The following is a 27,626-nucleotide window of genomic DNA, read 5'->3' on the forward strand; positions in this document are numbered from 1 at the left end:
TTCATGTGTTTGCTTCTAATGAATATCCAACCCAGAGTGGTTTGTAAGTCACCGTGGCTTCTGCATATTACTAGTTATTCTGGGTTAATAGATTTTTCTTTTGAAGGACCCTTGCTTTCAACCCTGTGTTCCATTTTTTCTGTTCATATTTTGGTAGTGGAAAAATGAACAGGTGGACAAGTATGCTACTGATTTAGAGGCTGGTTTGGTGAAATGAATGGCCCGTGGGAGCAAAGTGTGCAGAATAGTGGGCAGACCTTAGCAGGTGATGGTTAATGAGTTAGAGATGCTGTCACAGACAGCTGTTTCCTGATGTGTAGAAATGAGGGTTATTCTAGAAGTACTAAAACATTTCCTCTAGTTTTCAGAATTACTAACTCAGACTGGACCACCTTCTCCTTGTATATCAATGTTCAGAAATGCAAAGTCTCAAAGTTGCTTATTCACTGTTTAACATTTATTATTGTACTTATTAAAAATTAAACTGCTGTGGATTGAGGTATGAACTAAGAACCTTAAAACTTCATGACTTTTCTTGAAGATAACTTGGTGAGACATCCATCTCAACTTGACAGGATATGGGTTCAAGTTGTTGGATTCTCATTTACTATATACATGCTAGATTTACACATATGTGACCCCCTTACGTTGACCTGTGGGGTTCACACTAGAAGGTCTCCAGCTTTCAAATGCTAATCCAGATGAGTGAGTTATGAATCCTTGCAAAGGGGAAGAGAACCCCAGTATTGGTTGGAAACCCATATATGGGGGTTTCTTGGAAACCACTTTGTGAAAAGGATTTTTATTTATTTATTTATTTATTTATTTATTTATTTATTTATTTTAGGATTTTTTATTTTTGAGAGAGAGTGCATGCCAGCCAGGTGAAGGGCAGAGGGAGACGAAGAGAGAAAATCTCGGTGAGGAGCCCCATGTAGGGCTCAATCTCATGACCCTGAGATCATGACCTGAGCCAAAATCAAGAGTCAGATGCTTAACCCACTGAACCACCCAGGCACCAGGGAAATAGATATTTTTATGCAATTATCTAATTATTTTGTTTAAAAGATTTTGTTTATTTATTTGACAGAAAAAGAGAGAGAGAGAACAAGGAGGGGAGGGGCAGAGGAAGAGGAAGAAGTAGGTTTCTAATGAGTTGGGATCCGGTTGTGGGGCTCAATCCCAAGACCCAGGGATCATGACCTGAGCCAAAGGCAGACACTTAACCGACTGAGCCACCCAGGCACTTTATGCAACTATTTAATTATTTAAAAAATTAAATTGCATACTTAGTATTTAATTCAACAAAGACAAAGGAAGATACTATAGCAGAATATCTCACTCACTTCCTCTCCCAGAAGTAAGCACTGTTTCTACTTCATGCATACATATGGATATTTGATGCATATACCACCTCCTTTGCTAAAAAGACAGGTGGAACCATACTACACACAGAGTTCTGCACCTTGCTTTGGACATTTAATATTGAGAATGGTATTTTATCCTTATTTCACAAATGCAGAAATTGAATCTCAAAGAAGTTAACTTGACTGGCCTCACAATGGCCAGGACTGAGAATTCATGTTTGCCTAACTTTGAATCTCACGTTCATTGGACTTCTAGTCACTTAAAGCATTCAGAGGTGGGGGTGGGGAATGATTTTCCATCTATAGATGGTGCTGACTGCCACCAAGCCTAGGCAGATTTATAAAACACCTGCAAGTTCTTGGATTTGTTCTTCTCTCGCCTTCTGGAATTCCTGCCCAGTCCTGAGCCTTCCACTGCCCTCAGACAACGCACAACACTCCACTTTAGCTTCTTCCTTATTACATAGCTCTATCTTTGTTGTTTTCTCCAAAAATGCCTAATGCATTCTCTCTGCTTCATACCTCTCACTCAACAATCAGAGATCAGGAATTCTTTTCTAAATGAAATGGCTAGATATTAGGCCATCTATGTAGGAAAAGTACACCACAAGGGGGCAGAGAGAGGACAGTCAAAGACTCAGCCTCCAGGCCACACATGTGGGCATATGACCTCCTTTAGACAGCCACAACTCCTTATCCATAGCATGAAAAAGGTGAGCTCATGACCCAAACTGGGCCCCATTCTGGGATTTTTCTAACTGCAGCTAGGGTAAAAACAGTCTCTTTGAAACCCGAGAGCCTAGTTCTGCCTCTAGCTGTGTTCCTGCCAGCTGAACAGTCCTCTAGCAAAGGGGAGAAGGAAGCTTACATGCAAATGGAGGAAGATTTTAGGCAGAGAAAATAAAGCATGTCCAGAAGCAAGAGAGAACTTGCCCTGCTAGCTCAATGGTGGGAAGGGATGTGTGGCCGGGGTTTAGGATGATAAAAGGAAAAGGTGAGCGGTACTTGAGTCCAAATGGCATTCTAAGGATAATGGGTATTAACATGAGGCCACTGGAAGTGGTAGGAGGGCTTGTGGTCATTGGAGGGGGCGGGTGTTTCATGAAGTGCCAGACAGGCAGTGCTCTTCGTGCCAAGCATAGGTGATTGACGTGGGCAGGAGTGGAACTTAGGGGGAGGATATTTATTGGCTAAGTTCTGGAAATATCAGCAGGCCTAGAGAATAGAGCTGAGAAAATGGATACGGATTAAAGGAGGCCAGGCAACAGGGACAAGCCTGCCAGGGCTTTGTAATCTTTTTTTTTTTTTTTTTAATTGGGCAGCAGAGCAAAGTTTATTGAGCCACAGTAAAGGCAATAGCAATAGTACAAAGCTCCAGAAAAGGGAGGGGACACTTGAGGGTTGCCCAGGGCTTTGTAACCTCCACTGCTCCATGGATGAACACCACCGCAGAGCCACACAGTCCTCGTAGATTCCACTGCCACCAAGGTGGGTGGTTTCCTAGCTGTCTCTGCAGTTTGGTGTCACTTCCTCAATAGAGTTTTGGAGGTGAGTGTGTGTGATTGGCCATACCTGATCACAGGCCTGTAACTTAGCTGCCAGAGAATGTCTGACTCCTATGGACTGTGAGAGTGGGAAGGTGGCTTTCTTCTTACCCAAATTCATAGAATGTGGACTTCTCCCACAACATGGACAAAAGTGGAAAGAACGCTTAGATTATTAAACTGCCAGCAAAAGAGGCAAATGTCTGCTTCTTATTCCCATGTTTGTTTGTGTTCCAGAGTGATCATTCCCTCTGTTGTCTGGGGAATGGAGGGGACATGGTCATAGTAGAGGGAAACTGCTTGCTATCAAATCAGCCAAGAGGCTGTTCCAACAATTCACATAAAGAGATGATGATGACCTGGGCCATGGAAGTGGCAGGTGGTAGTGTGGACGGAGACCAGTGAATGGGTTCAAGATGCCTTAATGATGCAGAACTGAAATATTTTATTAATCAGGTAGGTGAGGGATAGTGATGAAGAAGAGAAGGTATGAAGGATAGCACTCATTTTCTGGCCTGGGCAACTTGCTGACTACTGAAATTTTCTCCTTAGAGAACCCAGGGGAGGAATAGAGTCCTGATTAGGTTCATTTTACCCCTGCTTTGCAGATGAAGAGACTCAGAGAAGTTAAATAGCATGCTTATAGTCACACCCAGTGAGTGGCAGAGCCAGGATACACACTAGATTTGTTTGAATGAAAACCTCCTGCTCCTTCTTTTTCAACAAAATGCTCCAAGTATCAGAATAGGAAAATCTATTCAAATCTTAGTTCTGTATTTACAGATGTCATCTCTTCCAAAGAAGTATTTCTAGTTGACATTTTAAAAAAGATTTTATTTATTTATTCATGAGAGACACACACACAGAGAGAGAGAGAGAGAGGCAGAGACACAGGCAGAGGGAGAAGCAGGCTCCCTGCAGGGAGCCCGACATGGGACTCGATCCCAGGACCCTGGAATCATGCCCTGAGCCAAAGGCAAATGCTCAACCACTGAACCACTTAGGTGTCCCATCTAGTTGACATTTTTAATGGGAAAAATATTTTCATAGGGAAACAACTTGCTAGAATTTCCTAGTCTGTGACTAATTCCTGGTCTTTCATTATATTTTCTTCCGTATTGTTTAGTGACTAACACGTCATATATTTGCTCATTATTACTGTTAGTGTGCCCAACATTCTAAAGGCCATTCAAATTTTCAGAGGAAAACCAGTATTTAGGTTAGCTACAGACAAATAGTGATTGTGTATCTCACACATTGTAGAATATAGATGCATTTATTTACTTAGCAAATATTTATTTTGTAACTTCTAGGTGTTCTAGGCACTAGGAATGCAAGAATAGAGGAAAATAGACAAAGCCTGTGCCTTCACAAAGCTTCTTTTGTAACTGGGAGAGACTGTAGAAATAAATATATAATGTATTTGGTACTGATAAGTGCTATGGAAAACGTACAGCAAGGTAAGGAGGTAAGAAATGCTGAGCACCCAGAGTTGAGGGGCAGTTCTTATTTTATTAAGGTAATATTTGATCAGACTGAAGGAAGAGGGAATATGCCTTGGACATATCTGGAGCAAGAGTTTTTCTGGCAAATGGAACAGAACTGCAAGTGCAAAGCACTGTGACAAAATAATTTGGCCTCATGTTTCCCACGTGTGTTGTATATTCCCTTCCTCATAGTGTAGGAGAAAAGAGCTAGAGATGAGGCAAAAAGAAAATGATCTAAAGTTTATTCCTGATTCCAAAACATTTCTAAAATATTTGTCTTCACTTCTGAGTCATGTGCTCCTGTTCTAGAGACATGGCTGGAAGAAAGATGCCTTTGGAATTCTGAATTGTCAATGACAACAAAAGTTGAATTACTTGTGCTAATAGAGCTAGAAAACTTTCTACTAGGTCTGAAATCTGTGTGCTTTTAGGTGCAGATCAAATTTGTCCCACATAGGGGTGGTGAAGAATATTATTTGGGTTAATTGTTCCCAACTATTGGGGGCGCCTGGGTGGCTCAGTGGTTTGGTTGAGCGTCTGCCTTTGGCTCAGGGCATGATCCCGGAGTCCTGGGATTGAGTCCCACATCAGGCTCCTTGCAGGGAGCCTGCTTTTCCCTCTGCCTATGTCTCTGCCTCTCTCTGTGTGTCTCTCATGGATAAATAAATAAAATCTTTTAAAAATTGCTACCGACTATAATATCAGACTTATTTTATAATTTTCTCTTCTTCAGTTTTAGAGACAGCTGTACAATTAATTCTAATGTTGAGTATTAGATATAGATATAGGACCACTGGCAACTTGCAATTGTGCTGGTACTTAAGCTATGGATGAAAGTGGTGAGTATTTTTTGCATGGTTCCATTTGGGTTTAAAGTGGGGTGGCTCGGTGGCTCAGTGGGCTAAGCGTTCAATTTTCAGTTTCAGCTCAGGTCGTGATCTCGAGTCCTGGAATTGAGCCCCACATTGGGCTCTGCATTCAGCACAGCATCTGCTTATCCTTCTCTCTCTGTTTCTTCTTGTTCTTCTCTGTCAAAAAAACAAAAAAAGAAAGAAAGAAAAAGGTTTTGAAACTTATTTTTAGTTTGTTGGGCAGTCAAATGCCATGCCAAGAACCTGCTCAGGACCGTGGATATTCTTCATGTAATAAATATTTATTGGGAATTGGTCTCATTCCTAAAGCAAGAAATTTTTTTAATTAAACAATTAAGCATGAGAAGCCAGTATTTAGTTTGGTTTGAGATGTTTATTATATTTCTATCACTTTTTTTTGAGAAACTGCTGTCAAATCCCATTTTACTAAAGATATTTTAAATCCAGGAAATATAGCTAAATTTGATTAAATGACTCTTTTTCTTTTTCTAGGATGATTGTGGCTTTCCTGCAATAATCAAGTAATAGGATAAATAAAATTAGATTTTCTCATGTTGAACTATCTTTGCATCAGGAGAATAAATGCTAGTGGTCCTTTTTTAAAAAAGATTTTATACTTAAAAAACTTAAAAAAAAGATTTTATTTATTTATTTGACAGAGAGGGAGAGAGAGCACAAACAGGGTGAGCTGCAGACAGAGGGAGGGGCAGAAGCAGGCTCCCCGCTGAACAGAGAACACCAGCGCAGGGCTTGATCCCAGGATCTGAGTCAAATCATGACCTGAGTCAAAGGCTTAACAACTGAGCCACCCAGGTGCCCCTGTCAAATTTTATTTTTTAGAGCAGTTTTAGGTTCACAGCAAAATTGAGCAAAAAGTACAGAATTGCCATACACAAGCCTCCCCCAAAATATGAAGAACCTATCAACATCCCCCAACAGGGTGACACATTTACTGCAATCGAGGAACCTCCATTGACACTTCATTATCACCCAGAGTCCCCAGTTTACATTAGGGCTCCCTCCTGGTTTTGTGCATTCTATGGCTTTGGACAAATATGTAACACAGATCCACCATACTAGTATCATACAAAGCAATTTCCTTGCCCTAAAAATCCCTTGTGCTCTGCCTTCCTTCCCATCCCCCATCTCCTGGCAATCAATGATTTTTTTTTTATGTCTCCATAGTTTTTCTTTTTCCAGAATGTCATATAGTTGGAATCATAAAGTGCTAATGGTACTTTTAATGTAGTTTTTGAGATTTATGGCATGTAGCCTTGTTCATTTTAATTGCTGAATGAGTAAGTGACAAAATATTGATCATTCTCCTACTGAAGGGCAATTAGGTAGTTTCTACTTTGTACCTTGGTATAAAATTCTAGATTGTATGTAATTTTGCCTCAGGGTTTTGAAGCTACTGTTCCATTGTCTTCCAGCTTCCATTGTTGGTGTCAAGGATTTATATGGTGTTTAGTTGGCATCGTCTTCACCTCTTTATTTTTATTCTTCTTAAGATTTTATTTATTTATTTATTTATTTTAAAGATTTATTTATTTTTATTTATGATAGACAGAGAGAGAGAGAGGAAGAGACATGGAAGAGACACAGGAAGAGGGAGAGGCAGGCTCCAGGCCGGGAGCCCGACGCGGGACTCGATCCCGGGACTCCAGGATCGCGCCCTGGGCCAAAGGCAGGCGCCAAAACGCTGAGCCACCCAGGGATCCCCGATTTTATTTATTTATTCATGAGAGACACAGAGAGAGAGAGAGAGGCAGAGACATAGGTAGAGGGAGAAGCAGGCTCCCTGCAGGGAACTCGATGTGGGACTCCATCCCAGGACCCCGGGATCACAACCTGAGCAGAAGACAGATGCTCAAACAATATAAAATAGCTCATTTAATATGTATAAAAGCATAATGAGGTTGATACTATTATTCATAACCTCATTTTAAATATGAGGAGTGCACTTGGATGACTCAGTCAGGCCTCTGACTCTTGATTTTGGCTCAGGTCATGATCTCAGGGTTGTAAGATCCAGCCCTATGCTGGGCTTCGTACTGGACACGGAGCCCTGCCTAAGAGTCTCTTGACCCTCTTCCTCTGTCCCTCCCCTCCCCACTCACGCTCTCTAAATAAATAAATAAATAAGAGGAAATTGAGGCACGGAAAGCCTACCCAACTCTCTTACCCCAAATTCTATAGCCAGTCAGTGGGAAGGTCTGCGTTTAAACCTAAGTAGTCTACTTTGTGAATTCCTTCTCAATCACTAGATTACACCACCTCTCATGATAGTTTGATTCCTGATCCTTTGTACATGACCTGCTTTTTAAACTGGTATCCACCGCTGAGATTTCTATATTTGTGCAGGTGTACACTTCGTTGCTATGAATATCTCCTGCTTTCTTCCTGGGTCTTTTCTGATACCATGATGTGATGGTCCTATTTCTGCAGGAACCCACCTGGTCCTCACTCATTTGCCACCTGAAGGCATAAGGGAGTTTGCAGCTCAGAAGACAACCCTTAACATGTGGGGGTACAAGCTGATGGACAAATGCTCCCCCTTACTGGCTGTCAGATGAAAAATACTGAGGTACATTCCATAGGGTTCCTTAGGGGGCACCTACTGGGATTGAGCTCCTGATTCCAATGGAAAGATTTCTTTCCCAGAGTCCTACTTCTAGGGATCACTTCTCAAATAAGCTTTCTACTTCCAAGCTTTTGCCTCAGCTTTGCTTGAGGATGGGTGAGTGGTGGGCAGGTCAAGAGTTGGTACCATAAGTAGCCCTAGAAGGTAAAGCCTCAGGATACAGTTCTGGAACTGAATTATTTGCCAGGAAGATCACTATGAGGACCCTATTGCTGGTAGTAGTTGGAGTGGTGAGATCCTTTGACATCATAATTACCAAGACTCTCACCAAAGTGAATTGGGGTGAGGTGTAGATGAAGACAGGATGCTCAGTTAGGAAACAGGCAAGGCATTTGAATAGCAGGGGCCAATGGTAATAGGAAGGATCAGATTGACTGGTTTTGTATAATGTTTTACAAGCTTTAAATTAAGAAAATGACAGGCTCTAGTTCAGCTAATTATCAACTCAATTCAGGCTTTGGAAGCTAGAAGACCCCTGTGTCAGCATTTGAAGGAGGTATTATCACAGGTGACTGCAGAACATTTGGGCCTAGGATTGAATTCTGTGGGTAGCAGAGCTACAAAGAGGATTGAATCTACAGCAAATACCAAGGTCACGATAGGAAAGGGGTAGGACTTTGAGACCCATCATGGACGCATTTGGGTAGATGAACCTGAGAATCTTGAACCCCCTGCTTCTCCTAACCTCTCCCAACTGGCAGAAGCAACTCCCCCTCTACTGCCCCACCACCCTGATAAGGACTAGAAGCTTCACCTTGCCTAGATTTTTCCCCTTAACAGACACTTCTTATTATCATGTCTTTCTTTCTCAAGATCTATCTCTACCTCCCTCAGTGCCTCCAGACTAACCACCAGGGTCAAGTCACAGCATGGCACAAGCAGGAAAACACAGTCTAGATTCCAGGAGGAAAGAGAGTACACATGAACCGTACTGCAGTACCTGCTGGCAGAAGCCAAGCAGCACGTTTGAAAGTGCCAGAACAGACAAAGTAGAATATACAACTGAGGAGGGGAGAATTCATTAATTAGGGAGCACTCTTCTTTCAATTGAAGTCTGATGTGGACTCACGGTACCACGGCAGGACCCCTGCCACTCATTCTTCTGCAACCTGAAGAATGTATCGTGCGATAGTGGAGATGGAGAAATGCTATCTTCCTTCAGGCAGATGGGACGGATGCACATTCTGCGAGGTTCGTCAGAGGATCCCAGGTGTGATGAAACTCAGCATCCATGGGAATGTCCAGCTCAGTGATGCACATTTACACTGGCTTTCTCGCCTCTGCTTAGTTTCTTCAGTTTCACACTCTTGCTCCCAGGGTTTTATTTTTAAACAAACTACCTGCACAAAAGCCCAAGGTCAACTTTGCTTTTGGAGATTGAACAGGAAGACCTGGGCTATTTGGATAATGGATTCCTTGAACTGACATCCTGTTTTTCTCATTTTTGGTATATTTCAGAGTCTTGTGCTTTACTTACTTGGCTCTGTTTCCCCAGCATCTTGAGTTGGATGCATAACTCATTGATTTTCAATTTTTACATTTTTAATATATACATTTAAGGCTATACAGTTTCCTGCTTTTACTACAGTGCACAATTTGATATGCTGTCTTTTTTTTTTTTGATATGCTGTCTTTTCATTATTGGTTTTGTCTTACATATTTTCTAAATTTAATTAAGATGGCCTCTTTGACCTATGGATTATTCAAAAGTGTGTTTAAGTATGGGAATGGTTTTTATTAATCTGTTATTGGTTCCTAATTTCCTGCTTTGTGATCAGAGACTATGAGCTCTATAATAATGTTTTGCAGGGTTTGTTGCGACTTGCTATGTGGAATAGAATATAGTAATTTTCAGAGGAGTTTCAGGTTAGCTTGAGATGAATATTTCTTTCTTCTTCTTCTTTTAAAGATTTATCCATTAATTTATTAGAGAGAGGGAGAGAGAGAGAGAGAGAGAGAGAGAGAGAGAGAGAGAAGTACAAGCAGAGAAAAGGGCAGAGGAAAAGAGAGAGTCCACAAGCAGACTCCCTTTTGAGTGTGGAGCCCAAGGTGCCACTCCATCCCAGGACCCTGAGGTCATGACCTGAGCCAAAATCAAGAATCATCCACTCAACTGACTGAGCAAAGAGTTGTCATGTTTTCACTTTATAGTGGAGGTCTCTTTTTTCCCCCTGACTATTAAAGTATGAATGACAAAGAAAATTATAAGATAATTGAAGTGTGTAATGTGATGATTCGATAAACATATTGTGAAATGATTCCCACAATTGAGTTAGTTGGCATACTCATCACCTCACATATTTTAGTGGATGTCTTAACATTTTAAAAAGTGCATATTTGACTTCACAAATGTATAAAGGCTATTACTATTGCTACTGACTGCCTAAAATAGAACAAGGGTCTTTGTGTGCTTTCACTCTGATAGTTATTGTTCTCCTTCATGTTATTGCTCCCTATTATTTTAGTTCAATCTTGCTTTGAAATTTCCCTCATAGACTGGTCATTATTTTGTGTTATCTAGCCAATGCTAGTTTGCTATTTTCCTTCTTCACCTTTTTTCTTGCATCTCACTCCTTTCTTTTGGGATCAGTTTGTTTTCTCCTGGAATGTAGCACTTATAGATTTTATTTTCAAAAAGGGTCTGTGGGTGGTAAGTGTTTTCAGTCTATGTAAACACTTTTTTAGTTTACCCTCACGTTTGTGTGATAGTTTAGCTAGGTATAAAATATCAGAATGATAATTATTTTCTCTGGCTCTTAGAATATTTAATTAACTTTAGGACTCTATTTTTGGTCATGAGAAATATGTTGTAATCTAATTATCATTTCTTTATAAGTTCCATTCCTTTCCTCTTTGCTTCTAAGATTTTGTCTTTGGGGCTCCTTGGTTTTATTAGTGTATCCAGAGTTGCATTTACTTTTATTCATTCTGGTCAGGACTTGTCATTACTGTCAAATGATGTTTCAATCATTAATTAATTCCAAAAAGTTTACAGACATTAGCTCTTCAAATATCACCTCTTTTCCATTCTCTCTATTCTCTCTTTCTGGAATTTGTATTACACCAGTATTGGATTGTGGTAGATTAAGATAGCCACACATTATTTGTTATTTCTCTTAGGGATGGAGTCTAATTCATCTCCTCTTGAATATATGCTAGACTCGGGGACTTGTTTGACCAATAGAATAGAGCAAAAGTAACATCCTGGAATTTCTGACACTAACTCATTAAAAAAAAAAAAAGTGCAGCTTCTGTCTAGGCCCATCAGAACAGTTTTGCTGGGAACCCTGAGCCTTTATGTACAAAGTCTGAGTTCCCTGAGATCACTGTGGTGGAGAGTTCATGTGTGGGCACTCCACCTGACAGTCGAACTATTCCTTTCAACCATCCCATCAAAGGGCAATACATGAGTGAAACCATATTGAACCCTCCAGATCACATTCGACACTGTGTGATGTATCAGTATCACTCAGCTCAGGAGTGTCTGAATTCCTGACCCACAAAATCTTTAGGTATAATAAAATGTTATTGTTTTAAACCAGTGGGTGTTGGGGTGCTTTGTTACTGCACAGTAGATAGCAGGATGAATCTTCTTTTATTTTACCATGCTTTTATGTTTTCCATCTCTTTATCTTTCAATGAGTAATTATCTCAGATTGGTTTTTTAGGTCACTGATTTTATCTTGAGCCACCATTGACTAGTTTGATATCAATGACTATATATCTGTTTCTCACAGTTCTGGGAGTCTTTAGGAAAAACTTTTATTATCATTTTTTCCCTTTGTGTTGATTCACCCTTCCATGTTCTTAATGATTTCAAACTGCATTGTTTTCTGATTACTGGTTAATGATCCTTCCATTAGTGATACCTGCTGAGACATATTTTTTAAAGATTTATTTATTTATTTTAGAGGGGAGGAGAGGGGTAGGGGGAGAGGGACAGAGAGAATCTCAAGCAGACTCCCTGCTGAATGCACACCTAACACTAGGCTTGATCCCATAACCCCTGTGATCATGACCTGAACCAAAATCTAGAGTTGAATGCTTAACCGACTGAGCCACCCAGGCACCACCTGTGCTGAGATATATTCATGGGTGAATTCTTTAAGTGTTTTGTAATGGTAATATTAGAAAATATTTTTATCTTTGAGCTTATTTTTAATGAGATTCCTTCTCTTTGAGTTTTTTATGGAACCAGAGTGGTTAGCACTTTCCTACCATATACCTTAGAACATCATTAGCCAGGGACCAATCTTTATGTTAATTTTGGGGCAAACTTGGGTGGGACAAAATTAGGCCCCAAACTCAAATGAAGCAAAAGGTTTGGAATAAAATAAAATTCTTTTTCACCCAGGGCTCAGATGGAGAAAAATAGTTGCCATTGTGAGGTATATGGACCTGTGTTTTCCTAGTTCACATATTTGGTTTTTAACCAGAAAAAAATGCTCTATGCAGGAATTTTAATTCTAACTCTTTCTCACTGGAGAATCCAGTCCTCCTCTTTCATCCCCTGAAGAGATGTTAAAAGCAAACCTCCAGGTTACCAGGATCATCATTTCCAGGTGAGCTGCTGGTCACTTCGCACAGTTGGTGCCCTTTCCTTTTTTCAGTTTTTTCATCATTTCTGATATCTGGAGCTTTTCCTTTCCTTATTGAGTGCTCAGTTATGCATTTATTTTTTATTGGTATATTTTATAAAACACTTCTAAGTGTTTGTAGCAGATCCATGTATTGCTCCAACAGGTATTCTATCTCTACTTAAAAAGTCTGAATTTTCTTTCTTCCTCCCCTCCTTCATTAGAAAATATTTATGTATTTTTTGTCCTTTTTTTTTGGTAGTAATTACTACTTTTTAAAAAGTAGCTGCCTTTTGATGATTTGATTCTATATATTCACCCTGAAAGATAAGGAAAGTAATGTACTTGGACTCTATTCTTCATTAGTATTCTTTTTATTTTAAGATTATTTATTTATTTATTTATTCATGAGAGACAGAGAGAGAGGCAGAGACATAGGCAGAGTGAGAAGCAGGCTCCCTGTGGGGATCCTGATGGGAGACTCCATCCCAGGACCCTGATATCACAACCTGAGCCAAAGGCAGATGCTCAACCGCTGAGCCACCCAGGTGCCCCCTTCATTAGGATTCTTATTTCATATTTCCCACTATTTACTGTGGGCTAGAGATTTTCCTTCCCAGAGTTATCACATCAAGTTTTAATTTTATATTTACGTAGTGATTTTTAAAGAAAATGTAACGTTTCCATTGTGAGATTCTATTGTTTAGAATTAATTCTATTTTTAAAATGATGTATGGATCATTGGAGTTCTTTTCATCAACACTTCTTCATTGTGAATTCTTTACTTTGATTTATGTTTTATGGTTGGATTATGGCTGTAGTTGATTTTTTTCCAGGATACATACATAAGTACTACATATTTTGCTTTCTTAAATATTTGAAAACATTGTATATAAAAATATTTGCTTTCATTTATAAAAACTATCTTAGCTGAGTATAGAATTTTGGGGTCACATCTTTTCTGCTCAAAAACCCTATAAATATAATTTTGTTCCTTTTTAAAAAAGATTTATTTATTTGAAGAAAGGGAGAGAGAGAATGCACAAGTCTGGGGGAAGGGACAGAGGGAGGAGAGAGAATTCTCAAGTAGATTCCCAGCTGGGCACAGAGCCAGATGTGGGGCTCAATCCCAGGACCTCATGAGATCGTGACCTGAGCTAAAACCAAGAGTCACCTGCTCAACCTACTGAGCCACCCAGACGTTCTTAGTTTTATTCCTTTTGAATCTAATGTTGCTGAGGTGAGGTCAGAAACAAGATTAAGTTATACCTGTTTCTTCTTTTAGGGTCTTAGGATTCTTTGTTTTTGAATAACCTCTGGTGGAGAATTAATCATGATGTTAGTTGTTCTCTATAAATTTCTCTAGGACATGATAAGTGCACGTAATGAATTCAGACAATGAGAACATAAAACATCTGCCGGTTTACACATATTTTTCAGTAAAGTTTTCTTCTATTACATCCTTAATTTCATTCCTATGCTTTTAAAAATGAATCCCTAATACTTACATGATACATATGTAATATCTTTGATGCATATAATTGTGTTTCTAATGATTGTATTTTCCTTGTCTCTCTTCTTTGTGTTTTCTGTAATTTTAACCAGCCCGATCTCCATAACACTGATTCAGATTTTTGCCGTCTAAATTCTCCTCAGGCTTCTAAGGTTCTGTAATGATTTCTGTCTTTTTTTTTTTTTCTATTGTTATCAGCTCACTATTGCTTTGCTATCTCTTCTTTCAGTTTTCATTTCTTCTTTGGGTTCTTCTGTCATAGTGTTTATATTTCATTTCCAGGGGCAGGGTGAAGTGACTGATTGTTGCTTACATTCTCTACTGTTTCCTGAAGTAAGTCTTGTTCCAACCTATAGTCTTTCTTTTCTTTTTATTGGTTACATTCCTTTCCTTTTATAGTTTGCAAAACATTTGCATCAATTTTTTTTTTTCCTTTTGCTTACTCATCTTTGAAAGAAATCATGCCTGTTTTTTTCCTGCTTCTTGCCAGGGATATTGTGAATGGAAAATTTTTGGCAGTGCTTCCTTTTCATCTGCCTACTTGTTGAAACTTAGTTTTGCATTGAGGGCTTGCTATTGGATATTTTTTTGTTTAGTTATTTAACTGCTTATAGTGTAGGTTGTACACAATGAAGTGGTGGGGAAGAGAAGTTAAGGAAAGAATATGGCAAAGATATATTACCTTTGCACAGGTAACCCAACCTCCACTCTGTTGAAACAACCTAAGCTCCACCTGGTCTTGCAAATTCTGGAATCAGGAAGGATACTCTGGGAGAGGCCAATTCAGTATAAAAGTATAATGGCTTGAGAGCCTTTTGTTTATTGAATATGGAGAATAGGTGCTAATTTTCTTTTGGTAAATTGACTTTAATCAGTAGCTACCAATTTTTTTTTTTTGTAGTATCTCTCTTCAAGATTAGCATTATCTCGAGGTCATCATTCCTCCGGCTAGAAAGCTGTATTCACTGAAAACAGAAATATCGGTCACTATCTCCCTTTTAATCCTAATTTACACTAATCGCTACTTTTTTTTTGATGTGACCTACTCCCAGACTTTGCACTTCCAAAGTGTACATTACTAGGGCCTTCAGAAACTTTTCCATTCTCCCCACCCCACAAATTTAAGGTCATAGGGGAGATGAATCTTGAACTTGGTATTCTTGTCCAACTGGTTCCCCGTTAGCAGATATCCTTGGGAGTTTGTGGAATGCGGACTGTGGCCATTTTATAGTTTCAGAGTTTGTGGAATGGGATTGTGGGCATTGTATAGTTTCAGGATACACAGTTTCCATCTCTCTTTTTGGTCCTCAATGGTCTTTTAAGTGGATGTCAGGGAGAGGAACTTTTAAAACTTGAATGCTTTATACATTAAAAACCTACTTTACACTGCAAATAATAACTCTTATTTTTTTTTGTTCTGTAATTTTAGTTATAGCACAAATTGGATTTCTTATAAATGTAAGACCTATATGAAATTTGTATATCATCTTAGGTTGTTCTATCTTTAAAGCTAAAACTATTTTATGCGCAGAGTTGCATCAATTTTTTAAATACTCAATTAGCAAAAAAAAAAAATACTCAATTAGCAGTGGGAAAAATCTGTAATAAAACGTATTTGGAAACATAGCTCCCTCTCATACAAGGTTGTTGATTTCTGGAAGTTATTTCTACTTTTATTTATGTCTTATGGTTTATTGAAAATATGTAGCCTTGGTTATACTATCCTTATGAATTTCCTCCCCCCAAGGAATAGTTTAATATTTATGAATGTGATATTGTTCCGTAGTCTTCACAAATCTCTAATATTACTAAAACCAATCAAGCAGCTTGAAGGTATTAGGAACCACCATTTCTATCAGGGAGATAAAAATGTCACCCACATGAAGGAAAAGATTCTTGGGTACATCAATATTCTGTGTTTCTCTATAGTGAGAGTTTTTGTACTTGAGTATACAAGCAGATTCAGTAGCTATTTGATAGTTGGGATTCTTCATGAATCCCCAAATCCATGCACATGGAAATGTTTAAAACATTACGCTGAAAATGAGAAACCCCAACTTCCAGGAAGATTTTCAGTTATTTGGACATTTCTTATAGATCAGTAATTCCCAACCAGGTTTTAATTGTTATTTTCTGAAAGTAAGGGCATTTGTAGTGATAACTAAATAACAAAGGCAAATGCTGGGCAGACTGGGTGAGTGAGATAGGTTCACACACCAGCTTGGACTTCTGCACATCAGCCAGAATTTTTGTTGAGAGTCTGGGCGATTACTCAAATGACCACAGGGCACGGATCTTTGAGGTTGGTGGTCAAACCTGCTAATGTTAAATTACCAAATACACAGTTTTCTAGTTTGGGTTCTATGGCTGATAATATTCTCATGTTTTTGACGGTTTTTTTTTAATCTCTTAAGGATAAGCAGGATAATTCATATTTTACCAATGCAAGTCTTCATTTACAAAGCTGGTGGTAAAGTTCCCTACTGTCAAATTTTAACACTGGGTTCAGAATTCCCATTGCAAATTTACACTTGGTTTTCCAATTAAAATGGGCTTTTGTGAGTCCCCTGCTGATAGCCATTGGCTTGATAAAAAGTAACTTCATTTACAGCAAGGGTGTTTAGGGAGCCCAGTGCAAGGCTGACTCTTCTGCTGTTGCCTTGAGCCCAGCTGTGCTGAAATATTAAACTTTAGTAAATTAGGTGAAATTGCAGCTTCCTGGCTGATACAATAATGCCCTTTTCTTTTTCTGCAAACCGTCTCTGGTATGAGTTGTCTGCACAATTCTGCTCTAAGAAGAAATAAAATTCAGATTATCTTCCAAATCCAGACAACTTTTCATTTTCAAGATAATTGTGCCGTATCCTACTTGTCTAACAGAATGCTTAACTTTCAAACATGTAGAACTGGATTGCTTTATTATTTTAGCACCCCTCAAATACACTATTACTTTATTATGCCCTACTCAGATAAGCAGCCATATTCCTAAAAATGTTGGCCTTACATAAAAGGAGTAACTTTCTCTGTATTGATTAGTACATATTTTAACAGCAGGAGTGAGCTATGGAAAGAAATAATATTTCCAGTCACAACTATTTTCAGTTTTTTTCCCCCTCCTTTTCCCTTTAAGAAAAGTATTAGTTCCTGGGTGTTTTAGTCATTGATCCAGCATTTATTGATCGACTACTATGTACAAAGTTCTGGTGTGTTTTCAACCAAATATTTTTAATTAAAGCAAATGCAGGATTAGCAGAAAGGAACTAGGCAGCCTATATTTCTCTTCTTGATATATGTTATTTTTTTCAGGGACAAAAATCCCTGGAAACAGCTTTATTGAGCTGTCTGGCCAACCTGCTCCCCCAAAGGCTCTCGTGGGTCCTTCAGGTTAAAACTTTAAGCCTCCTGGCACCTGGCTGGCTCAGTAGTTGAGTGTCTGCCTTTGGCTCAGGTGCTGATTGGGGGTGGGGGTGGGGGATGTCCTGGGATCCAGTCCCACATCAGGCTCCCCTTAAGGAGCCTGGTTCTCACCCTGCCTATGTCTCTGCTTCTCTCTCTGTGTTTCCCATGAATAAATAAATAAAATCCTTAAAAAAAAAAAAAAAAGACCTTACGCCTCTAGGAGACTCCAATTGAAATATATTTTTGTACTTGGGAAAGCTAAATCATTAAAGTCTTTTCAAAATATCAAGGTATACTTCTCAAGGTATTTGCAAGACGGTAGAGTCCAGATACTGCTTTTGGAAAAATCTCAAATCTGTACAAAAGTAAAGCGAGTGGTCTAATGAGCCCCCATACATCAGTTACGGTTTACGGTTTACCGAGGTTCCTCAAGAGTGGAGTCCTGAGCAAAACTGAAGTTGCCCACGGGGGACTTGGCCATTCAGGTGGCCCAGGGCCAGAATAGCTTGGGGCTGAAAGAGGAGAGCCAGACTGAATCACAGGGTCATAGGCTCATTGTCCTACAATTAACGAGACACCAGGAAATGAGGTCTCCCCAATAGGATCTAGACCAACACGATTTGGAACAGGCGCCTGCTAAAGTTCCTCTGGAAAGGGGCTGGTAAATGCTTTAGGCTTAGTCGGCCCTCGGCCCTCGCATCTTTGTCAGCAGCACTCCACTCTGCCCTTGCAATGCAGAAGCAGCCACGGGGCATGCAGGGCTACATTCAGCCCCTGGTAACACGAAGGAAAGGATGTGGGTGTTCCAGAACAGAACCCAAACCCCACTGTTTACAAAGCCGGGCAGGGGCCGAATTCGGCCTTCAGGGGGTGGTACGCCCGGCGCCTGGCAATCGGTCGTCCGTGCCTCTGGATGTGCGGCTAAGGGGAGGGGCGGCTGCCCCTGCTCTTGGGCGCCGGGTGTCCCCAGCCCCGCCGAGTCCCCAGCAGCCGCTGCCCGGGCGATCCCGCGGGCGACCGCACAGCTGGGAAAGTTGGGAAGCGGCCCCTGCTTCTCTCCTGGGCCGCCCCGCGGAGCCCCCGCTCCGCCCGGCAGGGGCGCGGCAGGAGTTGTGGCGCGGGCCTGGGTGGGCTGCGTGCGCCCCCGGGACGAGGCGGCGCCGCACAAAACTTGGAGCCCAATCAGCTCCGAGTCCAGCGCGCGAGTCCCAACCTTCAGGTGACCCCGCGGCGGCGGCGGCGGCGGAGGCGGCGGCGGCGGCGGCGGCGGCGGGGCCGGAGCCCGCAGCGGCTCGGAGCGCCTGCGGAGGAGAGGAGGCGAGCTCGGCGGATCGTGCGTGGCTGCCCGCCGGGCGCCGAGCTCGCGGTCCGCTGGGCGCGGGGAGGCGGCACGCGCCCCCCTCCGCACGCCGCGCGGCTGGGCCGGGAGGCAGGGGTGCCGGGGTGCGGGCCCGCGCCGCGCGCCGTCGTCGCCCCTCCCCGCCGCCTTTGAACACGCGAGGTGCGCGCGGCGGCGGCGGCGGCGGCCGCGGCCGCGGCGGGTCGGGCTGCGCCGCGCCGGGCTCAGGATGCGGCCGGGGGGCGCGCTGCTGGCGCTGCTCGCCAGCCTGCTGCTGCTGCTGCTGCTGCGCCTGCTCTGCTGCTCCACCGACGCGCCCGCCCGCTCCAGGTACCCCCGCACCCCGCCTTCCGCGCCCCCGGCCCCCGCCGCCCAGCCGCCCCGCTCCGGGCGCGGACTTCGGGCGGCCGCGCGGGGAAGCCGACGGAGGCGGTCGCGCGAAGCCGGGCCGGGAAAGGGCGGGGGGGGGGTGCGGGCGTCCAGAGGCGGGCCGGGCCGGGCCGGGCGGCGGTGACCGAGGGGCGGCCTCGGCCCGGGGGGCTCCGGCGGCCGTCGCTGCGGAGCGGGCCCTGCCGTCGGGTCCGCAGCCGTCTCCCGGGCGCGCCGTCCAGCGCCGGGCTCTGCCTGCCTTCCCGCCCTAAGCCGCCTTCAAACTCGGGGGGCCGGGGGTGTCGCGGGGCCCGGGGCGGGGACGGGTGACAACTTAGTTTCTCTTCCCGGCTGTGCAGGCTCTCGGCGGAGCGGAGCAGGGACGGCCCCCGCGGCACCCCCGCCGCGCCGAGGACGCTGCGGAGCCCCGCCACCCAGCTGCCGCGCCCCACCAACAGGTACCGCGGCGGCGGCGGGGACGGGGGGCGGCGGGGACCCGGGCGCGGGGGGCTCGCTCCGAGCTCAGTGCCCGGCACGGGCTGTGGGCCCGGGACGGCGCCATCGAGCGCGCTCGGGAGTCCGGGTGGGCGTGCGAGCGTGTGTGTGTGTGTGTGTGTGTGTGTGTGTGTCCGTCCTCACGCTGCCTCAGCCTCCCAGTGTGTGTGTGTGTGTGTGTGTCCGTCCTCACGCTGCCTCAGCCTCCCCGTGTGTGTGTGTGTGTGTGTGTGTCCGTCCTCACGCTGCCTCAGCCTCCCAGTGTGTGTGTGTGTCCCTCCTCACGTTGCCTCAGCCTCCCCTGTGTGTGTGTGTGTGTGTGTGTCCGTCCTCACGCTGCCTCAGCCTCCCCTGTGTGTGTGTGTGTGTGTGTGTCCGTCCTCACGCTGCCTCAGCCTCCCCTGTGTGTGTGTGTGTGTCCGTCCTCACGCTGCCTCAGCCTCCCGTGTGTGTGTTGTGTGTGGTGTGTCCGTCCTCACGCTGCCTCAGCCTCCCCTGTGTGTGTGTGTGTGTGTGTGTCCGTCCTCACGCTGCCTCAGCCTCCCAGTGTGTGTGTGTGTGTGTGTCCCTCCTCACGCTGCCTCAGCCTCCCCTGTGTGTGTGTGTGTGTGTGTCCGTCCTCACGCTGCCTCAGCCTCCCCGTGTGTGTGTGTGTGTGTTGTCCGTCCTCACGCTGCCTCAGCCTCCCCTTGTGTGTGTGTTGTGTCCGTCCTCACGCTGCCTCAGCCTCCCAGTGTGTGTGTGTGTGTGTGTGTCCGTCCTCACGCTGCCTCAGCCTCCCCTGTGTGTGTGTGTGTGTGTGTGTCCGTCCTCACGCTGCCTCAGCCTCCCAGTGTGTGTGTGTGTGTTGTCCCTCCTCACGTTGCCTCAGCCTCCCCTGTGTGTGTGTGTGTGTGTGTCCGTCCTCACGCTGCCTCAGCCTCCCCTGTGTGTGTGTGTGTGTGTGTGTGTCCGTCCTCACGCTGCCTCAGCCTCCCCTGTGTGTGTGTGTGTGTGTCCGTCCTCACGCTGCCTCAGCCTCCCTGTGTGTGTGTGTGTGTGTGTGTCCCTCCTCACATTGCCTCAGCCTCCCCTGTGTGTGTGTGTGTGTGTGTGTGTGTCGGTCCTCACGCTGCCTCAGCCTCCCCTGTGTGTGTGTGTGTGTGTGTCGGTCCTCACGCTGCCTCAGCCTCCCTTGTGTGTGTGTGTGTGTCCCTCCTCACACTGCCTCAGTCTCCCAGTGTGTGTGTCCCTCCTCACGCTGCCTCAGCCTCCCCTGTGTGTGTGTGTGTGTCCCTCCTCACGCTGCCTCAGCCTCCCCTGTGTGTGTGTGTGTCCGTCCTCACGCTGCCTCAGCCTCCCCTGTGTGTGTGTGTGTGTCGGTCCTCACGCTGCCTCAGTCTCCCTTGTGTGTGTGTGTGTGTGTGTGTCCCTCCTCACACTGCCTCAGTCTCCCAGTGTGTGTGTCCCTCCTCACGCTGCCTCAGCCTCCCCTGTGTGTGTGTGTGTGTGTCCGTCCTCACGCTGCCTCAACCTCCCTGAACAGCTGTAGCTCCGCGTAGAGGTTCTTCCAGCCAAGGGACACGCTGGAACCGAGCTGCACTTTAAAAAAAAAAAAAGAGAGAGAAGCAAAGAAAGGCTGCGAGGCCCTTCCCGGTAACCGCGCGTTGCAAACCCCTGAGAGGCCGCAGCCTGTCTGCGCAGGGATTTGGTTGGTGCGCGCCTTGCCTCTGGGCTAAGGTTCACGTTGGGGGGAAGTCTGTGCACAACGCTGAGGCTGCTTTTGTCCGTAGTGAATGGAGACTTGAAATTGTTCTTTTTCACTCACGGGAGTCGTATTTATCCATGTGCCATAATTGTTTGTTTGTTTTTGATCTTTTTTTTTTTTTTGGTTGTAAAAGTAATATATGCTTGTGGCAGAAAGTTAGAAATATGTTAACAAATATTCACTCAGAGCTCAGATCATATTAGGGCTTTGGTTTGTATCCCTTCCAGTAGTTTTTCCTACCTACATATATTTTAAAAATATACTTAAGATTATACTTTGTAGTATGTGTCCTGCCCTCTTTTTGACAAAGACATGTCATTAATTAACCCCCCTCCCCAAACATTGCTTTTGATTGTTGGGTAGTTCATCATAGGAACGTGCCCTCTGCTTTAACTGCTTGTAGTTCTAGACATTTACAGTATTTCCTCTTTTGTTTTTGTTTTATATGCTGTTAATAATTCAATTAAGCGCATCCTTGTATGTAAATCCTTATCTTCGTGTTAAACGGATTCTCCGGGATGGAGTGATAGCAGTCGTATGATTAGGTTGCAGAGTACATGTGCATTGTAGGTTCCAAACACATATGGCCGGTTACGTCCTGGAAGAGTTGATTCAATTTACATTTTCAAACAGAAGAATGTACTGTTTCCTGCCTCAGTACAAGAATTGCTAGTACTACTGCATTTTTGTTGTCCTCTTTTTCTTCTGCTTATCTCTTTTGAATCTCTTTCCTTCTGTATATTCTTGGCTCTTGGACCATGCATGACACCAGGCTCCTGTGTGGCCTGGTCATAAGAAGGGTCTGGGGGGGAAAAAAAAGAAGAAGAAGGGTCTGGGCGAGCCTGGGAAAAATCTTGAAGTGCAGGAGCGGTCCTCCACAGCCCTCCTATTAGGATTTTGCAGCATGTTAGAGATACTGAGAAATCCTGGAGTCACGGTGCTATTGCAAAAAATAGTGGCCTCCGAGTTTTCTGTTCTGCTGGTTTGTAGCCCATAGATAGCATAGCTTTCCAGTGATCTGGGGAGCATTCCATCTTCCTCTGGGCCCCGGTACTGTTTCTTATTCATTTTGCCAATGCCCCTTGGGGAAATTTTGAAAGAATGCACTAATTGAATTATCTGGTCCTAGGTCTTTTTTGAGGTAGTTCTTTGATGAATTTTTCAGCTTCTTTTGGCATACTTCTTGTCTACTTTGCATACTTCTTGAGCTAATATAGGTAATTCATATGTTTTTCTGAATCTGGTTCAAGAATTTTTTTATACCATTCTGTTACATTTTAAAAAACTGATCTATTTCCCCCTTTATCATTTGTGATTTTAATTATTTATGTAGCAGGGGTACAGTTTTTAATCTATACTACTTGATCATGTCGGTAGATTATACTTTCTTTTAAAGATTTATTTATTTAGGGGATCTCTGGGTGGCGCAGCGGTTTCGCGCCTGCCTTTGGCCCAGGGCGCGATCCTGGAGACCCGGGATCGAATCCCACGTCCGGCTTCCGGTGCATGGAGCCTGCTTCTCCCTCTGCCTGTGTCTCTGCCTCTCCCTGTCTCTCTCTGTGACTATCATAAATAAATAAAAAAATTAAAAAAAATTTTTTAAAAAGATTTATTTATTTATATTGGAGAGAGAGAGAGAGTATGAGTGGGAGGGGCAGAGAGAGAAGAGAGAAATTCTCAAGCAGACTCCCCGCTGAGCTCAGAACACACATGGAGCTCCATCCCATGACCCTGAGATCAGGACCTGAGCCAAAACCAAGTCGCTTAACTGACTGCACCACCCAGGTGCCCCAAGAAATTATGATTTCTTTTTTTTTTTTAGATTTGATTATTTATTCATGATAGACACACACAGAGAGAGGCAGAGACATAGGCAGAGGGAGAAGCAGGTTCCCTGTGGGGAGCCTGATGCAGGACTCGAACCCAAGACCCCGAGACCATACCGTGAGCCAAAGGCAGACGCTCAACCACTGTACCACCCAGGTGCCCCCAGAAATTATAATTTCTTAATTTTTCTGTAGCTGATCGGATCTTTCCTTCATAAGCCCCACTCTGTAGGTAATAGGTAAAAGTAATAATAGTAACATTAATAGCAGTAAGGATAGCTAACACTTTGTGAATGTTTTTATGGGCCAGATATCGATCTATGCACTTTACACTTATTACCTCACTTAACCCTTAAAAACTACTAAGAGAAACTACGATTATCTTCATTTTATAGTTGAGGAAACTGAGGCACAGAGTGATGAAGTAAATTGCCCATAGCCACAGGGCTGGCAAATTGTGAATCCAGGAGTCAGACCTGGGCCATGGGGATCCAGAATCCCATAGTCTTTTTTTTTTTTTAAAGATTTTATTTATTTATTCATGAGAGACAGAGAGAGAAAGGCAGAGACATAGGCAGAGGGAGAAGCAGGCTCCCTTGGGGAGCCCAATGCAGGACTCGATCCCAGGACCCCAGGATCACGACCTGAGCTGAAAGCAAATGCTCAACCACCGAGCCACCCAGGTGCCCCAGAATCCCACACTCTTAATATCCCTGTTGTGTGTAGCCTTTCTTAGATGCTGGGCAAGATGTGTGTGTGTGTCCAGGTTAAAGCTTAGATGTGACAATTTAAGCAACTCGTTCTGGTAATATTTATTCCCTTTTGAGAGCCAGTTCTCAGCCTCTTATATTGTTTCCACCATCTCTCCTTACTTAAAGATGACACCCAGATATAAGGGAGAGAGAAGGATGATGTGTTGGTAGGATTAAGAGTTGGGATTCATAATCTTAGTATCCTTTGACTCCTCTAATCTCCAGGGTGCTGTTCCTCATTTTCCACCTGATGGCTGGATACTACCTTGCTGATAGCCAGTTAGGAAAGCTCTGCTTTGTGGCTCATTCTTTTTCCCTGGCTATTGTACCTTACTGGTATTCCCACTATATTTTCCTCACTGAGCTCTCACCTGCTGCTACCTCTCAGGGATCTGGTGAAGATTCTCTGAAGATCCTCTCCTGTGTTGTCACTGAGAACATTTGTTCTGATGCTGTCTTGCCCAGTTCTGGCTAGCTAGCTCCAGAACCAGACTCCCAGTTATTTCTGGAACCATCTAAACATAAAAGAACCAAAGCTGGCTCAGGGATTTAAATATAGGGCCTCCTTCTACTTGCCCCAGGAAGTACATATGACTCTAAGCTAATTTCAGGATGGGAGGCTGTCCAAGAGGTGATCTCCTTTCAGAGTCCTAGTTGGGGGAGGAGGCGAATCTCCCTCTACTCTTGTGGTTACTTTACCTTTCTATTCCCAAGCCAGAGCTCTCCTCTTCTTTTCTCTGTCTTCTTTCCACCTGTGCTCCCAGTTGGGAATGTGCAGGCTACTCCTGTCTGTCATATTTTCTTTTGTCCTGACTCAAACCTCCAGGCCTGATTGAAACCTAAGGCTTAATGGTAATCCATGGGGACCAGGAGTGAAAAGATTGAAAAAGATATAGGAGCTGTTGTCTTCCAGGTAAGGTGGTCAAAGTACTAAAGATAATGAGAGGAATTTGGAAAATATCTTCTTGGGACCGTAACATATCGTGTTTTGCTTGGCTAAAGCTGAATATTGCTTTATCCTTTCTCTTTGCATTTTTTCAGTAACAAGTCTTTATCTCTCCAGAATCCACCAAAGGATGCTTTAAAATGACTGAGGGAAAAGTCATGTCAGAGTCAGAAAGACAAAAGAGAAACAGTTAATAATAAATTTCAAAATATAACCCATTACAGTGGATAAGCTCTGTCAACGTCTGTCAGGGGTTTGTTTTTCATACAACCAGCTCTTGGGATTTATTTCTCAATTCTGCTATTTTTTCCATGCTGTTATTTCCTTTGTGTTATCTTTAACTTTATCATTCCTTTTTTTTCAATTTAATGCCTTGAAGTGAATGCTTCATCTATCTTTCTGTTTTTCTTTGTAACAGAATATTTACTACTATGAATTTTCCTTTGGATGCAGCTTTGGATCTTTTCCTTACATTTGGATATGTCATGTTCTGATTTTTAAAAATATATTCTAAACTGTTTATAATCGCATTAATTTTTTCTAGGATTTTATTTTTTAAAATATATCCAATGTGGGACTCGATTCACAATCCTGAGATCAAGAGTTGCATGTTCCACTGAACCTAAAATTTTAAATAATTTTTATCTCCGTGGTTACTTAGGATAATATTTTTAAATTTCCACGTGGTTGGAATTAAAAAATACTAATGGCATATTCTTTATTTTTTTAAAGATTTTATTTATTTATTCATGGGACAGAGAGAGAGGCAGAGACATAGGCAGAGGGAGAAGCAGGCTCCCTGTAGGGAGCCTGATGCAGGACTCGATCCCAGGACACCAGGATCATGACCTGAGCCAAAGGCAGGTACTCAACCACTGAGACACCCAGATGCCCCCTAATTGCATATTCTTTCCTAATGTTAATTTAATTTTTGATTATCAAAGGAATCAGTAAAATTTGCTATAATGTCATAAGTTAGTTATCAAATATTCAATCATTAGAGAGATTGGACTGTTGTGATGTTAGTCATGTGCCCAGAGCAAGTCTGTGTAACTAGCTGGCTTGGAATTCCAGGGTTTCTCCATGGAAGTATCCAGGTCCTGGTTGTGGCTTGGCACCTATTAGTGGCGGTGTCTATTCTGGCTTTAGCATCTGTGGTGATGGATGTTAACATCCTCAGGATCTGGGGCTGGCTGGGATTTTCTGGACAGCAGCAGCTATGCTTTGAATGTCCTGATAATTGTTGTCCATTTCATTACCCCCCAGTGATGACTGGACTATGAATTTTCAGAGATGTGGCAACTGTGCTTCTACTTCTCTGCTTTCCTAGAGAGGTTTACCTGCTATTTCCATTAGTGTGCTGACTTTCTGCTCCCTATGACCCTTTCTCCCTGCACTAGGACTTTGTCCCTGTTTGAGACCTGGGCTTCCATGGAGGACAGACATCAAAAGTCAGTTGTGTTACATCTCAACTCATTATAGTAGGTAGTGCTACTGCAGAGACTTTATTGCATGTTTTTCGATGAACACAAAGAAAACAAAAACTGCCTGTCATTTCAACGTCCAAAAGATGAATACGGTTCAGATTTTCAATAACTTTGTATGCATGTATCTGGCAATTTTGCTAGGCATATTTTGTATGGGCTAGTAAAACATTTTTAACAACATCTGAACTTTTCTTCGCATCATTAGTCTTCTTCTACAACATAATTTTTAGAATATGGTGTTTGAATGTGTGTACATACCATAATTTATTCTTGCCTTTTGTACATTGGGTTATTTATTTTTGATTTTGAGTTATACTTTAATATGAACAACTTTATACCCTTACACATATTCTTGATTATTCAGATAAATTCATAGAAGTAGAGGGGCTAAATCAAAGAATATATGAAATTTTAAAATGTTGCTATGACCTACTCAAGAGTAATTGCTTCAGTTTATGTTCCTGTTAGCAGTGTACAGAGTGACCATTGACTCAACTCCTGACAAGCTTTTCATTTAAGAGTTTCATTTTCCTGATTTCATTCTCAGGAGATAATATTTTATTGATGTCTTAATTTGTACTTATTTGTTTACTGGTGTGTTTAATTTTTAAGATTAAAAAAATTTTTAAAGATTTTATTTATTTATTAATGAGACACACAGAGAGAGGCAGAGACCTAGGCAGAGGGAGAAGCAGGCTCCTCGAGGGGAGCCCAGTGTGGAACTTGATCCCCAGGACTCTAGGATCATGCCCTGAGCCGAAGGCAGATGTTCAACCACTGAGCCACCCAGGTGTCCCAATTTTTAATATTTTTAAAATTTTACTTTCCAAGTTGGCTCTTCATATTCTCATCTATCTTTCTGTCAAGATACTCTATTTTCTGTGCCTGGCTGGGTCAGTTGGTTAACGTCCAACTCTTGGTTTCCACTCAGGTCTTGTGATTGAGCCTGCCTTGAAATCCTTACACTCTGCTGGGGGTCTGCTTGAGATTCTCTCCCTCTGTCCCACCCGCTGCTTGTGCACACATGCTGTCTCTCTCTCTCTCTCAAAACAAATAAGTAAAATCTTAAAAAAGATACTCTATTTTGTTACTGATTTACAAGAGGTTTATAAATATCAAAAGTATAAAACTTTTTATTACCATGCATTTAAATTGGTTTTCTTTTTTTTAAGATTTTATTTATTCATGAGAGACAGAGAGAGAGAGAGAGTCAGAGACATAGGCAGAGGGAGGAGCAGGCTCCCCTCTGAGCAGGGAGCCTG

At 43.0% G+C, this 27,626-nt stretch overlaps 1 protein-coding gene across 6 annotated transcripts in view; it reads left to right on the plus strand.

Moving 5' to 3' along the window:
- ST8SIA6 (ST8 alpha-N-acetyl-neuraminide alpha-2,8-sialyltransferase 6) overlaps positions 1-27,626 on the plus strand; it is a 221,314-nt gene that overhangs the window by 64,673 nt on the left and 129,015 nt on the right. Inside the window, exons 3-4 of one of the 6 annotated variants that reach the window (XM_041764900.1) lie at positions 7,719-7,857; positions 19,471-19,569. The exons of 1 other annotated variant lie outside the window; for it this stretch is intronic. Coding sequence is in view for 4 of the 5 variants with exons in the window: in XM_041764895.1 (XP_041620829.1) it covers positions 18,972-19,072; positions 19,471-19,569 (200 nt within the window). In the remaining variant the exon portion in view is untranslated. Of the gene's footprint in view, positions 1-7,718; positions 7,858-12,407; positions 12,477-18,169; positions 18,200-18,950; positions 19,073-19,470; positions 19,570-27,626 lie in introns of those variants that run through there. 4 more of the 6 variants (XM_041764897.1, XM_041764895.1, XM_041764896.1 and 1 more) reach the window with 4 other exon arrangements.

This window comes from Vulpes lagopus, chromosome 8, assembly GCF_018345385.1.
Source record: "Vulpes lagopus strain Blue_001 chromosome 8, ASM1834538v1, whole genome shotgun sequence".
NCBI classification, from domain to species: domain Eukaryota; kingdom Metazoa; phylum Chordata; class Mammalia; order Carnivora; family Canidae; genus Vulpes; species Vulpes lagopus.